The following is an 18689-nucleotide window of genomic DNA, read 5'->3' on the forward strand; positions in this document are numbered from 1 at the left end:
CACGCTCAGAAAGCCACGCACGTCCACTGCAGAGGGAGAGGGGCTAAGGGGAGGGGCTAACAGCATAGAGGGTCGAGGCTTAGATGGATTCCCCAATCAGAATGCAAGCCACAGTGTGATATCATTAAGACCGTCCCATTTTGGTCTAGTACAGTACTTCTGTCACAGTCTGTGATCACTCACAGACAAAACACCAGGCTAAGGCAGATACTTAATGCCATGTTTATGAAGAGAGGTTCCCATTGCAAACTTTATAGCACAATCTGCACTGGTGGTCAAGAGCTTCTTCTTTTTCAGCTTCATGTTGTTTTTGAATTCTTTAATAATTTCACAATCATTTGACTTGGCAGAAGCATTATTTTACTTTTTTAAATTAATTATTATACATTTTTGTATATTATTTTCCATTTGAAATTCAGGTTAGGTTTAATTATGTTGCTAGTTTATGTTCATTTATGGGGTGTTAGGAGTGAATGTCATGTGTCCCATTTCCATCAGCATCATCACATATGCATCATTTAAGCTTTCCAATATTAGAGTGCTCGCAGGACAAGATCACCATCTTCTGACGGAAATTAACAACTTTTTTTTCAAACTCTTCCAATATGCTAACCATGTGCACGTGTTGTTACTTCTCCATCTCCTGAGATCCTCAACGTGTCTGTACTGATGTGGACTGGCACGTCAACACATCCTCCAAATCCCAGACTAAAGCCTTTCGCCATCTGCTGCAGTCGCTGAGGTGCAGAGCCATAGCTCCACCATCAGCCTTCCCATCTCCTGGCCTCCCTGAAAGTGACTCATTGGCTCAGCTCAGGCTTGGGCACGGGCATGTGAAATGAGAGGTCATGAAGTCTATCAACCTCAGCCCTTGCAGCCTGCTCACTGTGTGAAGTGCTTTATTAAGTGTGAGTTTGCACTTTGAATGTATGAGGGCTGATGAGCCAGATCTCTGCAGCATGTTCTTCAGGTTCCTGACTGTCCATAGAGAGAAATAGGAGAGACCTGGATGCAGAATGCAATATGAAGAACAAAAACCCTCAATTTTTTATGCTATAATAAGTCACTGCATGCTTATTTTGGCTCCAGGCTGCTGAACCACAAGGAATATACACTATGCTGATGACTGAACATTATATCACTGCAGTTTTTCCTTAACAAGGTATATGTAAGTTTAGGACAGTTTGTACAATGCGACAGAATTATCTCACATGATAGAAGATGTTTAAATGGTTGCAAAAAACACTGCAAAAATACTTTTGTGTGAGTGGGTGCATGGGCGTGGTGTACATATCGCCATCTGAATATGTTTTCAGGTCCTACTGCTCATGGTAGTCTGAGTCAATCATGTAATTTGTGAATTACTTGAAACTAAACCCTAGCAAGACTGAGCTGTTAGATATCCCAGGAGATGCCTCCTCATGCCTCCTCATGTCATGATCTTATCATCGTGCTAGAGAACTCACTGATCACACCACCTGACAACATACAAAACTTTGGTGTAAGTTTTATTGCTAAACTGACTCAGTTATGCATATTTCTTCTTTACACAATAAAAAAAACCTGTCCTTTTCTCTTAACGGAAGCCATGTGTGCGCTTGTGCAGTCCACAACTTCTGCCTTAAGATGCCTACGACTGATCCAGAATCCAAAAACCCAAAAATGGACCCCCACCTACCTCAAGTCACTCATCAAACTCTGCTTTGCATCACCTTTTCTTCAGGTCACAAGCACAGCTCGACTGAACCTACTATTCCTCACAAGGGAACATGCATCAAGGCTCTTCCACTGGCTGTTCAAACAGCTAAGTCAATATCTGTCTTCAAGCAAAGACCGAAGCGTTACCTTTTCACTAAACACTTAAATCTACACAGCTAAAGAAAAACTCAATGCTTGCACTCTAATAGGGCTTTAGCTTTTTGGTATTCTTAGACCATGACCTATTTGTACTAGCATGGGCATATGTTTTTCAACAGAGACTTTTGTAAGTGCCTCTGGATAGGAGCATCTGCTAAATCCTGTCAGTGTACTTGGTGTGTGCAATGTTAGACCATATTTCCCATACACCTGTGTGTCTCTGCAAGTATAGTTACACAAAATGTGCACAAGCCCAAGCTAGAAATTAATTTTGATCTTCAAATACTGTAGCACAAAGATTTTGTAAAAATACATACATATATATATATATATACACACACACATTTATATATATATATATATATATATATATATATATATATATATATATATATATATATATATATATATATATATAACAATGTATAAAATGTGTCAATCCAACTAGGACGTGTAAGTAGTCATTATAATTGTGAGAGACTTGCACCTTGGTGAAAATAATATAGTTTGCTAACAAATCTGCTGGTATTAGTTACAAAATAAAACAGTTCACATGATGTTCACTCTCGTTATCACCCTCAGCTAGAGACTTAGTGTCAAATAGCTACTGAACATGAAACTAGCTAAAGAACATGAGTGGCCTGCACAGTGCCCTGACCTCAACCCCACTGAACACCTTTAGACTGAACTGACTGGAACTCTGACTACAAGCCAGGCCTTCTCACCCAACAACAGAGCCTGACCTTACTAATGCTCTTGTGTCTGAAACCAAAATCTAGTGGAAAGCCTTCCCAGAAGAGTGGAGGTTATTATAGCAGCAAATGGGTCCATATTAATGCCCAGGGTCCTGGAAAGGGATCTTCAAAGACAGATTGCAGTATGATAGTCAGTTGTCCACATACTTTAGGCCATTTAGAGTATGTTTGTGAAACGAAATGCTGGTGGTGATGTTGCGTGATCAAATTTACCTTTAGTTCATATGGACTTTTGTCACTTGCTAGTTTCAGGATGTGCTAATTGCTTTACTCATGCACAATTTTGTGTAGCACCAAAACTGTTTTCACCTGGTGTTAATGGGCCTGTGATATTTTTTTAGTTGCAGCTTTTGCAGTACCATTGCTGCTTTCTCAAATAGTTAATGTTCAGCTCTGGAAATGTTACTGCAGTGTATAACAAATAAACACAATTCCATATAATGGTTTTGGGTTTCTCAAAAATGATAGCGAACTCATTTTTGCTAGCTGTGATTTGCACAGTAATGTTGAGCAGTATGCTTTTATGCAACATCACTAAAATGGCTGAATCACTGAGGTTATTGCTGTATGTGGAAGGCAAGCAATCATACTGAGTGCCTCAAATTGTTACCCGGCTGGACATAATCACACTTACACAACAGTACAGGTGAAACCGCAGGCCTGCGATGGTGGTGGCTGTTGGCGGTGAGGGTCTGTGGTCCTATAGAGCACTGATATTTAAGAGGGCCTCCCCCGGTGTTTAAACCTGCTGCTTGACAAGGCCTGGTATTTAGAGGAAGTGCAGGGGAGGAGGCGGTGCCCTCTTGGCACAGGCTGTACCAGCTGAGGCGACCATCTGCATTCACCCTCTCATCTTCATCCCCATCTAATTAACACTGCTTATACCCAGTGCAAGGAGAAAAGCTACTACGGAACCTGCAACTCAATTAAATAATTCACAGAATGTACGCATTTCAAAGAAGATTGTGGCAACTTTTATTGGTTATTTACACTACAATACTTAATTGAACCATATAAAAATCCATTGCTATGGTTTCATATGTTTGTCTAGGGACAATCTGGAATGCTAAGGAAAGTTGGGAGTCTGACCCTATGTTCACACCAGCAAGCGACTAAGAAACAGGCAGCCATTCATGTTCTATGTACATGCGCAACATGGAGCTGCAATTTCAGTGACAGAAGCAAGTGATGAAATGACAAGTCAATTGAAATTTTCTCAATTTATTTAGATATGGTGTGGTAAAGTGACAAATCCAAACTACTGGCTCAAAAGATTCCTCTGACCAATCCTATGGCTTGTGTGGTCCGACATAATTCAATTCCCCACTCCCGACTTTAGTTCCTACCTGCAATTAGTTCCTATTTACTGCTTGGCATGGAGAAATGGAAGAAAAATTTATAAACATGATTTCATCCTATTTTGTCATATACAACCTCAAGTTAGATGTGTACAGAGACTTTATGAAGAAAAATAAAGCTTGCAGTGAAGTACAAAAGATTTTTTGTGCCTCTGGTGAATTTATATAGCTAGTACAGTTAGCTTTGCTTTGCTAATCTGCCAGCGAAACTAGTATGAAGCCTTGCATGTAACACATAAATCAAAGAAACAATTTTCAAACTGATTAGTGAATTATTTCATTTGTGTTTACACAAGAGACAAACTACAAGTGACACACGCAACTTATTATCTGAAAATGTAAATGCAGGCTGAGAGTTGGTAATCTAGTCTATAAGAGACATTCAAGACAAATAATAATGTACAAGTGTCAACAGTGTTCATAGTCACCTCTTAGCCCATTTTCTACAATGTTATACAAGCATTCTACAACATTTGAGTTTTGCTATGCAAATGGGATAAGATTTCCAGACTTGTTTCGACTAGTACTTACGACTAGTACTCATGATCAATTTGCATGGAATAAGTGAGGTCTGAATAAATCACAAACATGGAAGTGTCTTTAACAAGGTACAGATGGTTGTCACACTAAAATGTACATACACCTCAATTTAATACAAACTGTTTTCACCTTTATTATAAGCACTTTTTGTAGTGCACACAGCATAAGTTATGCTTGATCATTTGTAGGTCACATGACCATAGAATGTATGTAGGCTACACCTGTGCTAGGAATTCCGTTCCTGTCTATATTTTGGTTTTGGTTTGGTTTTGATGGGAGATGAGAGAAAACAGCGCTTTTTGGAGTGTCTTATTTCCACAAGATATACTGGAATTTTTACCAACATGTCAATTTAAATGGCATACAGTATATACATTACCTGGAGTATTTCTACTGATTACTTTTAAGAAATGTTATTGTTTCCATTGTTACATGCACAGTCTTTAAAAATTACTGATTACTAAATTTAATAAAATCCCAAAAATCCAGCAATAATTACATTACCCCACCTCCCCATGTTAAACTAATCCAATCCGAATAGGACACACACTTCAGTAGGAAAGCACTGTATGTTATACACTGTAGGACACATTTTCTTTCTTGCCTTACGTGAAGAAAGCACCCCTGCAGGCAGCACTATTCCACACCACAGCGGCCCCAAGAACTGTCCTGCTCCACAACAGACACAGTTACACAAGTCTCCCTCAGTCCTCGGTCTAGACTTCAAAAGTGCCTTGAGCAACAACTGGCTGCCAGTGCGGCAGAGAGACCAAAGCCAACACCACACACAAACACATCACCCCACTCCCACCACTCAGCCCTTACAGCAAGCACTGAGTATTTAAAACACAGAGTCCCGATACTGAAACTCCTACTCAGGTCTCAGCCTGCTCACCAGAGTCTTTAGCCACCTGACCCATTGTGGGAAAAGGCAAAGAGCTTCCCACGACTGTATGCTCGGCGTGATAATAGTGTTCCACCACAGTGTTTGTGTGCTCTGCAAGCCTTGTCGGTGGTGAGTGAGGCAGGGTCATGTACATTTGGCCTTCCTGGAGGCTCTCAAAGGGAAGTGGGCTAGTTCTGAGACTTGGAAAGCTTGTAACATGCATGTTTACCAGGATAAGCATGCCAGGAGATGATGCAGAGAGTAGGTACCATGTGCAGAACCAGCCATTACAGCTGCACAGCAGTGAGCCACTCACACTTACTCATTTATCTGATTGCAGGGACACTTCCAGCTAAGACAAGCAGGGCTTGGAGCAGAGCATCCTCATTAACAGCAGTGAAACTCGTCAATTTGGAGTAATTATGTGCAATAAATTAGTGAAATGGCACATGCGTGCATGCAGGAGGTTTTTCTTTTCACACTTTTTGTCCTGCACACTGTTGCTTCATGATATAGTCGGACAGTTGAAGACGGAGTAACAGTTGTTTCTCAGAAATGTGTGGATGGCCTAGAATCATAAGCCAACTGCATTAAAAATCTCATTTACACACAAAGTGAATTCTATTTCATCGTACTATGTGTGACTCTCTAGAAGTGTAAACCATCCAGACTGGTGATATACAGTGCAGTTTGTTCTCTGTTCCACTCTCCAGCACACAAGAAACCTCTGCAGACATTAATGGTCCTTTTTCTTTCCAGTTGAATGGACCTTTCCAATTTAGTATCCATACAAACAAATGGCAAAACACATTAACTCGGCGCTGGGATTCTCTATGATAAACGGTTGTGCTCATCCTTCCAGACATGCCCTGGTTAACTCAGCTGCATTATTTGTCATGGTATGACAGTTTACTGATGCAAAAACAAATGCATTACTATGGCTAGAAGTAAAGCAATCAGATTCTGAGTAGACTGAATTTTCATAAACAACATACTAACAGACTTTTCTACATGAGCATGCAGTTATTTAACACTGTGCTACAGGTATGTTTCATGAAATTCCACAGTGACTTTGCTTTAGATAAAATTAACTGTTGTGATTTTCCCTATAGATGTGGTTTAGACCTTAAATGATCTCCAATAACATTTTCTATCTTCTACCATTTCCTCCTGAGTCTATGCAATCCTATGTGACCTGACAGACTCTTTAAAAAAGGTCAAGCTCAGAGGAATGAACAGTTCAAGACAGCCAATCAAGCTTTAACAAACTGATTATTCACTCAAACTCAGCATGTCTATTACAATCTGAAATCTGCCAACTTCCTTCACTGCTAGCTCAATTTATGCAAATGAAATATAGGACTCCTAGGAGGACCATTATGACAAGGATTTGTCCATTAAGTGGAAATGTTTGGCTACAATATACTGCAGTATTTATCGGTGATGTTAAAAGGAGTAGGAATACATAAGTGATTAATGATTTAGGCTGCAGTTATTTTTTTTTAAATTTTTGATTGAAATGAGAAAAATAAGACTTAGAAGCAAATAGAGAATCACTAAAAATATTGTTGAATGTTGTTTTAAACATTAATAAACTTCTAATTGTTACGGATTTGCACTTTAAAGCATCAAACCTTGGACATTTTGGACGTCTTACACACATTTGCATAAATCATTTCCATTAGAACTAGATTAAGAACCATCTCAGGGCTCTGCATTCAGTCACAGAAAAACTAGGCTCTAATTCAAGAAAGGAAAAAAAGTTCAATGTCTACAGCAGAAAGTGTAATGACTGACAATAAATGCGCCTTTTTCCCTGACAGCCTCTCTCTCTTAACCACAGCTTTCCATTTTTAAAGACCCTGAGGTCCAGCCAGTCTCTCAGGTAGCTACTTCCAGTTCACTGCTCGGCTTTTCTTCAGAAATGGTCTCTAAGGAAATGGGGTCTTGAGAAAGTCCTTTCAAACAGATAACAGGAGAGACTAAAGTGCACCACTTAGACTCATCATGGACACAATTATATCAGATCAGTTTAATGTAACTGTTAAAAGCATATGCGGATATCAGTATAGCTATAAAACTGGGAAGCATGTGTCATGTAACAGGGTTTTGCAAAAAAATCTAAGTTATGAGATGTGGAAAGAATCTGTGTCAAAATATGGATAAAATACTTTTAGACGAACACTTCAAGTGAGTGCCATAATGAAAAAACTTGAAGAATGAAGAATGAAGAAACTCAGAAATGAAGACACTTAGAAATACTAAGTTTAGAAAAACCAGGGGAATTATGCATCATCAGTAAATCGAAAGTAAAGCAAAAGCTTTAGGTTTTATGGCTATCTTGTTTTGACTCTTGGTGTATCAACAGGTTGTTGGGCAAAAGTTCTTTGAAAAAGGCTCTTATTTGCACTACAGCTTCATTTCACCTTTATTTAATAAAGAATGGCTGTAAAGGTCAGTGCTGTCCATCTTGCTGAAGTCAGTCACCACTGTTGCCCTTACACAGGCTGCGTCCTGATCTGCGCTGCACACTACTGCACTAAGAGTAGAGCCGAACAGCATGCCACTAGAGGTAACCATAGTTACCATAGGCAGCGTACTATCTGTGACATTAGTATACGGTTTGGGACGCGGCCACAAACTCTGGTCACGACCACTGATCTTGGTGATTAAGTGCGACAGATAAATAAAAAAAAAAAAAAAAAAAAAAAAAACCCTGAGCAAATCCTGTCCTGTGTATGAGCTTGTACACATAGTATGATATACACATAGTATAATACAACACTTAATAAACCATGTTATTTCTCCCAGGTGGTGGATTCCATAAAATTAATAAAGTAAAATAATTCGAGTAAAATTGTTACTGAGCAATAACATCTTAACAGCGTTGAAAACCGTTTTTTTAATAGAGGGGTCAATTCTTTCGCGCAGAAACAATCAGGTGGTTTGTTTGAGTTTTTAAACATAAAAAAAAAACAAAAAAAAAAACACTAGGTTCAACACACCGGTGAGCACGTGCGCTAAAATCCAACCACTTCCCAGATCTTCACGTTATGAAACTTTTCCATAATGAATACCATGTGCACTCCAAACACTGCACTGCACTGTGCCACTGGAGTGACTGTGATCAGAGTGACTTATAGGCTAAAAAACAGACATCACAACAAAATCCGTCAGAAAAACACCTCTGACAGTCATTTCTTCACTAGAGGGACAGGGACACCCCGAAAAATGAAACAGCCACGTTTGCACCAACAGACAAACCTTGAGTAAAGTGCACAACAGAACTTGCTGGTCAAAAGACATCTGGTTTGTAGTAGGCTAAGTGCACGCAACTTTGCTCATCCACAGACAGACTACTACACACACATACACAAAACGCACACACAACGACAAACTAGGGTTATGGAAACGCGTCCGACCTTCTATTTTATTGGCCATGGAAGTCCCCCTGCAATGCACACGGTCTCCGTGTCTTTAGGAGAAGCAGGTGTCAGTCATCGGCATCCTGACCAATGTCCCCGAGAGAGAGAGAGAGAGAGAGAGAGAGAGAGGTGCAGTGTGTCAGTTTTCGCACTGGGAAATGTGCACGCGCAATCCTATTTAAAGCAGGGACGGTGCTCAGTGCTCTCCTCCCCGGCGGAACACGAGTGCAGAAAAATCGGCGTGCAGAAAAGCGCAGAGAGAAAGAGTAAGCCCGCTCACTCCGTGCGCTCCCATCGCTCCCTTCTCTCTTTCTCACCCTCCCTCCATCCATCCCTCCTCCCTCCATCCCCTGCACCCTGTGCCCCTGTTAGCCCGCAGTGAAAGACAGACGGCGGGGCGCGCGGGCAACATGGAAACACGCGCCCCACTTTCCTTTCCTTTCCTTCTTTCTTGATTTCTTTCTTTCTTTCTTTCTTTCTTACTCGCTATTGGCTCTTTATAACCGTATTGTCAGATTGCGCAGGATTTCCGGTTAGGACTGTGTGGAGAAAACACATGCACAAAATGTGCGTTGGTTTCCCTTTATTTGTGGGCCGGCTTAATGATTAAAACATTCATAAATAACATTGCGCAAATCAGTAATGGCACTGCAATGAATGGCACTGCCTCCTGTTGCGGGGACGCACGCACTGCCACACCCACCACTCGCTTTTCTTATACCTCATTTTCCTTAATCTCATGCCTGCTTCTGTGTATTAGTCTGATCTAATCTGTTCCATTACCACTAACAACGCGCTCTGCCTTCACTATCCTGTACATCTGTAAATCTGTAAATCGGAAACTTTAAGCCCACTCTAGTCCATGACGAACATTTTTTTTTTTGCTTGTGATGAACTACAATGAAGTGTAATCTCTCGCAAACCACGTGACCCCATTTCTCATTTACGGTGCTTTAGGAAACACGCCCACTTCAGCACCGCATTGTGTTACTCGCAGCAGAAAACAAGCTGGAAACGTGGAAGTTTCAAAGCGCTGAGAGAAACAACCGACTACAAGAAGTCAGCGCGTGTGTGGGCGGCTCTAGAGTCAACAACACGCAACTTCATGGCGTAAATGTGGATCTTTACGCACAAGATGGCAAGCAAACAAACAAACAAAAAGGTCCACAGACACCCGACTGTCATGGTTACAGCGCGCGCCACATCCTTTACGTCTCCGGGTTTTTTTGTCCTGCGCGCGGCTCCGTACCTGCAATGCTGCAGAGGGAGAGAAGACCCGCCTCCTTTCTGCATTATGACAAATCAAGGCAGGCAGCTGTGTTTGTTATCAGTGCTGTGAGCGCGCTCTCTCTCTCTCTCTCTCTCTCTCTCTCTCTCTCTCTCTCTCTCCCTCTCTCTGGCGGAACGTGAGGAAGTCCACGACCGCAAAGCGCGTGATAACAAACGAGGGGCTCCGTCCAAAACCGCAGACTGCCGGCTCTAAACAGCGTGTCAGAACAGCTCGCCACCCCTGTGTATGCGCTTTCGGATATGGTCCAGATTTTACTGTTCAGTTTTTATATGAATGTGCATGCGCTTATGAAGAAGACATGTGTACCCGCAGTGAACAGGTTGCTTTCATATGCTGCTTATAACCAGGGGTAATAAATAAAGGTTTAGGGCGCGTGGGAGCTCTATTCCTACTGGATAATCTATATGTTATTATGACCTGGTCTCAGTAATCATGGATATGTATTTAAAACAAGGGCTTAAGTGACCAGACCTTAAGCTTTTTGGCACCATTTGGCCCTGTTATGATTTTGCTGTGGTTCAGCTCAGCTTCACACAACCCGCTCCAATTCAGCCCCTGGTTACAGTGAATGTTAGCTGGTCACTACCAACACCAGGGTTCAGGTCTCACCAGGTACAGCTGTGGAACAGTGATTCCATACATGGGAAAGTATGGAAATTCTGAAACTGGTATACTGATATTCTGTTGTCTAAGTTGTGCATCAGTGTTCTAAATAGGTTTTTGTGTCTTTAGACATTCTCCTATTTTCTGCACTAATGCAGCCTCTCTAATGTATAGTCAGCTGTAGAAAACAAAAATGATGAAAAACATATTTGTGGTTCATTAGGTTACTTTCACCTTTAATAAAAGCTCTATACATATGTGTGTGTATATATATACACACACACACACACACACACACACCCAGTGGGCGCCCAAGGCTCATTGATGCGAACGTCCAATCCCACAGAAGAGCTACTGTAGCACAAATTGCTGAAAAAGTCCATGCTGGAAACACTGCAAAAATTGTTCAGGAATGGTTTGAGGAACATGACAAAGAGTTCAAGGTGTTGACTTGGCCTACAAATTCCCCAAATCTCAATCCGATCAAGCATCTGTGGTATATGCTCGACAAACAAGCCCAATCCAAGGAGGCCCCACCTCAAACTTACAGGAGTTAAAGCTTCCGACACATCAACTTCAAGAACTGACTGTTCACTTGCTGCCTAATATATCCCATTGTAATGAGATAAATCAATGTTATTCACTTCACCTGTCAGTGGTTTTAATGTTATGGCTGATTGGTGTGTATATGTATAGGCACCCCCGCATTTAGTACTTCATAAAGCCTCAGTTTGCCAACATAGCTTCTCCTATAATGTATTTTCCTATAATGCTTGATGAGATTGGAGAATACTGTAAGGAATCTGAGACGCTCCTCAATACAGAAACTCTCAAGATCCTCCAGGGTTCTAGGTCCTCTCTTGTGGTCTCTCCTCTTCAACTCAACTCAAAGGTTTTCAGTGGAGTTTTCCTCAGGGTCCTGGGATAGCCATTTTAAAAGCTTAATTCAGTGTTTGTTGCCAAAAAGCTCTATTTTTGTCTCATCTGACTACAGTATCCATTTCCAGTAGAGTCTAGTGAATTCCAGGCACTTGCCTTTGCAGTTAGATGGAAAAAAAGACTTTCTTCTGGCATGTCTTCCAAATTGTTGTTAGTTTGTTGACAGGAAAGTGGTGTCTAACTGTAGATTTGGAGACCCCAAAATACAGCCATTGTCTGTAAATCTCCAACCTTCTTTGGAGAGATGTTTTGCCTCTCTCAGCATTCTCCTCACTATGCCTGGTGGCATAATCCAGTTGTCGGAAACTTCTTTCTTATTGCAGTGGATGTTACTTATTTTAGTTTAGTTTATTTATTTTATATGTCTTTTTTAAAAATTTTTATAGCCATTTCCTGCTCTATGAAGGTCAACACACTTTTGCCTCAGTTTATTTGTGAATTCTCTAATCTTCACCTTGGTGAATGGCTGAGAGAATCCACCTTCTGGCATGTTTTTGGGAGGTTGGAGAAAACCAATGAACTTTGGGAAACCCCATATGGACATGGAGAGAGCATATAAAACTCCATACTGCTCAAAACTGAACAAGGGACACTGGAGCTGCGAAACAGCAATGTTACTCACCATGCCATCCAGTTTTGTTACATGAAACAAAAGTATTTGAGGGTGTAAATATGTGAATCAACAGTCTTGCTGTGTAGACCCACCTGTCACCATGGTTCATGGTTCCTGGTTCATGACCACAGTGTATGGAGTGTGAGGTGTGTGTTGAGAGGCATTGCTTTGTAAAGTGAATGGAACTCTGTGAATGGAAAGAATGGTGAGAGGAGACGCTGGCTCGTTATTACTTACTCCTTCACCCTCAAGGGCTGTCTGCAATGCAGCTGTCCCCTTCCACACATTTGTCCAGATTGTGCCCTACTTTATTCTGTCAGTGCACACTGCAGCAACCCTCATTCCACCTTTAGAGACAAATTACACTGCAAACCACACACGCACAGGCTCTGTTCTCTTCTCCATTTTAACTTTTTTTCTCTTCTCCATTTTAACTCCATGTTCACTCATACATTGCATATGTTTGTGCGTACACTTTCTGCTGTGCTAGTTTTGTTCACCTGATGTCTCATTTATCAACTGTGCATATGCATAGTTTTGTGTGTAAACTGTGCATACTACTCCTAACCATTCATGGGTTTGTGTAATCGTGGGTAAACTGATTATAAGGAGCTCCCATCACACTTATTGTCCATCATGTCAGCATAATTGACAGAGTAATTGCTAGTTATGGTGCTCACAACAATGTGCAGACAGGAGGCACAGAACTTCTCAATACAAATCATATAAAAGGCACATCTAAAGATTGAATGGGATGGTGCCTTGCTTGAGGATTTGGCACACAGAGAAAGATTTGCACAGAGAAAATGTTTTTTATGAACTGCAGGAGCCTTTTTGCTGAGATTTCATTTGCCCAGTGCAATTTTAGTGGATCTCACCCCTCTTTTGGAGAGGTCAACACTCAAGTCCTTTTTAAACCATGAGCATATTTCAATGAGAAATCAGAGACAGGTCTGGCATTTCCCAACCAACTATGAGACGAATGACTTACATGCATTCATATCACTCACACCACAGTGCACCACATTTCCAAATATGGAAGCGGAAAAGACAACAATAATTAGAGTTTTTCATGCCATCGTTTCCCAAAAGTAACTGGGGCAATGGATTGCATAAAAGCCATAAAATTACCCTTTTAAAGAGAAGTTGTTTTACCGTATATTGCAATTAGCGGGCATTTCTTTATGCAAATGAGTGTGGCCACAGACAAGCAGAGCAATTTCGAATGTGTAGGATTTATCAACATCCACGGCAGACGACTATTCATACATATGTATGATGAATGCCAATTTCTAGTGTGTACTCATGGTTCTTATGCACAAAATTAAAACTTGTTCTCAACCCACTCTGATAAATGAGACCCCTGGATTCTTCAGCTGTGTCTTGCAGTCAGTCTCTGAGGACTAACCATAGAGGAATACATCTTTCCCTTATCTACATCTTCTGTTCCTGTAGCTCATATACAAAGTACTGTAATTTTGACACAGTTTACTCCAAATGTACTTATAATGAACTTTTTATGCAAAACACATTTTTTTGGAGAACGCAGTCATGATTTATTCCATCGAAAGTAATTGCAAATTAAAATCTAAATCTGTGTAATTCATTTTTTCGGAGATCAGACTTGTTCCAAGGCATGAATTGTGGTTGGCTTGCTAGCCAACTAATGTGATAACCTAATTAATGTAACAATATTGAACAATAATGGAAATCTTTCTTTAGTTAATGTGCAGTAAGTTGAACTACAGTCGAAACAAACCCTGTTAAACTGTATTTCTACCAGGGTTGCCAGATTGTGCCTCAAAAGTTGTAAAATCCTTTTGGTCTGTGTGTTAATATTTACAGCCCTCCAGATTTATTGGCACCTTTGATGAAAATGAACAAAAAAATAATATATAAAAAGAATGTGATATTTTGAGCTCAAACATGCAGGGACATTAGAGTTTGTTTTCCAAACATAAAAAGTTGGTTTTAAACTATAATTGTAGGGGAAAGTGTAAATCCAGTCTAGCAACCCTGATCTCTAAATAACCAACCAAATAACCTATTTGTCAAGACATTCTATCACATGTATCTCTCATCTTGAAATCTTTATTGTTTGAGTGTTAGTGTTATAGTCTTGAATTTGTATATGGCCATGTATGTTAATGACCTGTTGCACTTATTGACTTAATTGTACAACTGCCCTTATGAGACTCACTATAAATAAGTTTTGAGTAAAACTGGAAAACTGGTTTTCTACTTTTTTCTCAGTATAGAGAAATGTGTTGAAATTCTCATGTGTTCTAATTGCACATACACTATGGGTGAAAGATAGTGATAAGTTTGAAAAAAATGCTGAGTATTCCTTTATTTCTTGTGTTTCCGTTCTGCCACTATAGGACACTACGCATGTTGTATATTTACTCTAACTCACATGTGGTTGCTCCCTCACTTCACTGTTGAGACTGGAGAATTGTACGTGCTCGGCTAAACCTGCCTGTCAGCTGATCAGCGCAAAGCACGTCTCAATGTCCATATGCTCAGATATTTTCAGGAGCTCTCTGATGCCACAGCGCTCATCTCAGTCAGTCCAGTGTGACGCTATGTGCTGGCCTCAAGTTTATTAAGCCAGGCTTTCTGAGGGTAAGTGTCCCACAGTGATGGGATTATCTGGCAGAGCCTTTCTGACTGTGGAAATGTAACACAGGCTTTGGGATGAAAGTGGACTGCTGTATGTGTAAGAACCTTTCTTTAAAAACAGTGTGTAATCTATATCACATCTCCATGTAAACTTTATTCTCTTGTCTCTATGCTTTTCACCCTATCACCTGCTTAGAACATAATCTTTCCATGTTATAATAATGTCTAACTGGATCTGAGTTCATACTTTATATATACTGTGTAACTTTTGTAAGTATGATCTACCCACAGGGACAAAATGAAATGCCAGCACTACCAATGAAAGCACTTTCTTCTTTTAAACATTGGAAAGAAGTGGCATGGAAAATGAATCAATCCTATAGATGCAAAGATAAATAGCTAAATAAAGCCCAGGTGTTGCAAAAAAACATCAAAAATAAAATTTTTGATGGAAAGGTCTTTAACCTCTGTATATAACTCAGGTCTTTGGCCATCAGATAAGCCAGATTAAAGAACACAGGGCAAGTAATCAGCTATGCCTTAAAAAGTCAACTGAGACATGTCACACTCACTGAAAAGCTCTATCTGTGAAGGGCTTATTATGCTGGCCCTGGCAGAACAGAAAGGCAGTAATCATTCAAATCTGAATTTGGTCCTAGTGACAAAGGAATCGCTTGACACTTAATTAGCTATTGGTGTAGAAGAAAATTTAAACTGTACACTTGTGTCCCCCTCTAGTGGTCCATCATTGATCCAGCACCAAACCCTAAGGACTGAAGTTGCATTAATGCCCTTTGAATCTTGATGAAATAACTAACACTCCTCTACTATACTCAAATCTTTTTTAAAACACAAATTTAATGTGCCAATAAAATGTGGGGTAATTAGAAAAGCCCCAGGCTAAGACACCACAATTATATAAGAAATTAATTTTCCCTACTAGCTGGTCTGTCCTATTAAAATTCTTACTTGATCTACAAATTTTAATGCTGAGCTTAATAATAATAAATCTTATATTAATACTTAAAATACCATTAGGGTACAGAAAATACTGCAATATTATAATTAGGTAAAATTGTGGAGTATTGTGCCAAAATTTTATTCAATCAAAAGTAGAAATAGTGAGTCAAAATTATACACAAATGAAAGTTTATTCATCTTCACTTTATCCTTCAGGGTTGTAGGATCCCGAGCCTATGCAGATGCATTTGTGTTCTTGTGACAAATTATATAAAATCAAAATAACTCCAACCAGTTGAGCTCCTCATGAGATTACAGAATTACTTTTCTATAAAATCATTTTAATGTCTGAAGCACAGATGTGACTAGCAGGCAAACAGTCCTTGCTCAAAGATTTGTTATGGTATTCATAAGGTAGTATTGGTATGGTTTAGACTGAAACTTTTAGCTATAGTTAATAAATAAAGTAAGAATAGATATAAATGTGATTGAATTGGTAGCTATGCAAAAGAAATAGTTGGGTTGTGATCTTTAAGATAGTAATGAATAATTTAAAGGTCTATGTGAAAATATAAGGAGTAAAAGTACAAACTGGCTAAAATGATATTTAAGTATAGTTACAAAATTATTGTAATAATTATTGCAGTACTTTCCAACTCTGGATGCCATCATGAATTATGAATCATAAGTCACCACAATCCATTAATCTGTCAACCACTTTACATAGACTAATTCAACTAGTTCTGAACTCTTTCTCTATTCTAGAGGCAACACTAACACACTCTACAAATCTTCTCATCCAACAGCTGTCATAATAAATATATAAAGACAGTTACAGCGGCTCCACAGCAGGAGCAAGCCAAAAGCGCAGAGCAGCAGTGAGAAAAAAGAAGCTGTACCGTCCAGAGAGAGCCAGTCGTGCTGGGATGAAGGCAGAGAGGGCAATGCACGGGCCTTGTACTCAAACACCACTGAGTTTGAGATGATCTGATTACTGACTGCCACCTGCAGAGTCACCAGCCCTGTGTCATGGGCTACAGGGAGACAAACACAGCAACACACGCATTAGTCATTAGAGCGATACAGAGAGAAAATCACATCAGTACCCATGAGAGTTCAGCCAGCACTTCTCATGCACGGTTTGACAGAAGCAGACCCAAGAGGCTGTACGAGCCTGGCTCAATTAAAACACAAGCCGCTGGGGGAACGTTAGGAGGACAGCAGCTTTTGCTTTGTAGCAAATTACAACATGCTTAAAATGATAATAATTTTGTCACAATTAGATGAAATAATGATTAATTTTTTTTGTCTGAAAGTTTCCTGTATGTGTGTAACTGAGTGAAGACTTACCAGGGCAGTAACAGCGCAGAACACCGGGCTGGATCAGCGAAGCAGGGACAGAGATCTGATCAAACAGACAGCTGTACTGACTGCTAACCTCCTGCCATGGGCCAGTGATCAGCACCTTAACCCCACCCTGACACACACACACACACACACACACACACACACACACACACACACATACACACACACGCCGACTTGACATCTTAACATGACAGTATACAACATGTCAAGTGGGCCAGACCAAAAAAATCTTTTTAGCAGACCAACAACACATCAACAACTCCTCTTAATGGTTTGGTTCATTTACCAAATTGATCTGAAAGGTACATCCTGAATGCAGAAACGAATCAAAACAAATGAACTGAACTGCAATTTTTTCCCCAAAATATGGTTTTACCATTTTGTAGTGTTACAACTTGGAACTGGTTTATGTTATGAATTTATACAACATAGTCTATATTATAGTGGAAGAAAATCAACAAGGTTTGCAGTTATTTAATAAATAACTTTTGTAAAAGTTGTGATTGCATACATATTTAACCCCATTGCTGTCTATTTACTAAATTAGTTATTTTAGAAATAGACATGGTTACAACATCAAATGTTTAGCTTGCTAATGAAGAATTACATAATAATTAGAGCATTTTGTTAGTAGTAAAGTTTATTTTCCTTGGTTAATGGCTCAATATTGCCCCTAGTGGAATAACACAGACTAGCTCTTATTTTGAATCTTTCAATTCAATTACCATCCACAAGACAATTTTATTTTAAAACCCATGGGCTGGATAAGAACGGTCCTGGCCTGCAGGCTGTAAGTGTGAACTCCTGTTTTACACTTTTATTGCTGTGTAAGTGTTCAAGCATTTGTATTATTTGAACACCCTTTTCATATTAATTTGTCAGTTTAAATTTTCTACAAGAAATAAAAATGTAGTCTCAGTGTCACTACTCTTGAAGTAATGTTTAGATGTGTTTAGATGTGTTTAAATGTTTAGAAGCTTAAGATTTAGTTTTACAAAAAATGGTTTGCTGCCATCAGGTGGAAGAACGTGGGTCTAACAATGGTATAGAAAATAGGTTCAACAACTGGGAGACAAACCCTCCCTCTTGTGGTTTTATAATGTAATAGCTATTTAAGGGGAAATTTTGTGACACAGCCTAAAAAATAATACATAAAAATGGGTGACTATCCTGAAAGTTTCTATATTGTTCAACTTCGTTCAAATGTGGAAGTTGTTCTGCATTTAAAACCATGTTGAAATTGAAACGAAACATTTAGGAGGCAGTTAATTACTTCTCTCCTTTAAAATCTATAATATGAGAAACAATCCATGATGAAGGCATTTGGTAAATAAATCTCAGAACCATAACTAATAATTTTAAATTGTATGTTTTAAAGAAAAAATATTGGCAAAAATGTAAATGCATTAAATACACTAAATAAATAAATAAATAAATAAATAAATAAATTATTTAATGTGATGAGCATATAA

At 39.5% G+C, this 18689-nt stretch overlaps 1 protein-coding gene across 7 annotated transcripts in view; it reads right to left on the reverse strand.

Moving 5' to 3' along the window:
* The window catches only part of camta1a (calmodulin binding transcription activator 1a), a 376271-nt gene that overhangs the window by 20899 nt on the left and 336683 nt on the right, over positions 1-18689 (reverse strand). For 6 of the 7 annotated variants that reach the window (XM_053240813.1, XM_053240818.1, XM_053240812.1 and 3 more), the window contains 2 exons: positions 17200-17326; positions 16749-16883 (listed from right to left, as the gene is read on the reverse strand). In XM_053240813.1, coding sequence (XP_053096788.1) covers positions 16749-16883; positions 17200-17326 — 262 coding nt within the window. Of the gene's footprint in view, positions 1-8818; positions 9142-16748; positions 16884-17199; positions 17327-18689 lie in introns of those variants that run through there. The other variant, XM_053240816.1, reaches the window with a different exon arrangement.

Source organism: Pangasianodon hypophthalmus, chromosome 16 (assembly GCF_027358585.1).
Source record: "Pangasianodon hypophthalmus isolate fPanHyp1 chromosome 16, fPanHyp1.pri, whole genome shotgun sequence".
NCBI classification, from domain to species: domain Eukaryota; kingdom Metazoa; phylum Chordata; class Actinopteri; order Siluriformes; family Pangasiidae; genus Pangasianodon; species Pangasianodon hypophthalmus.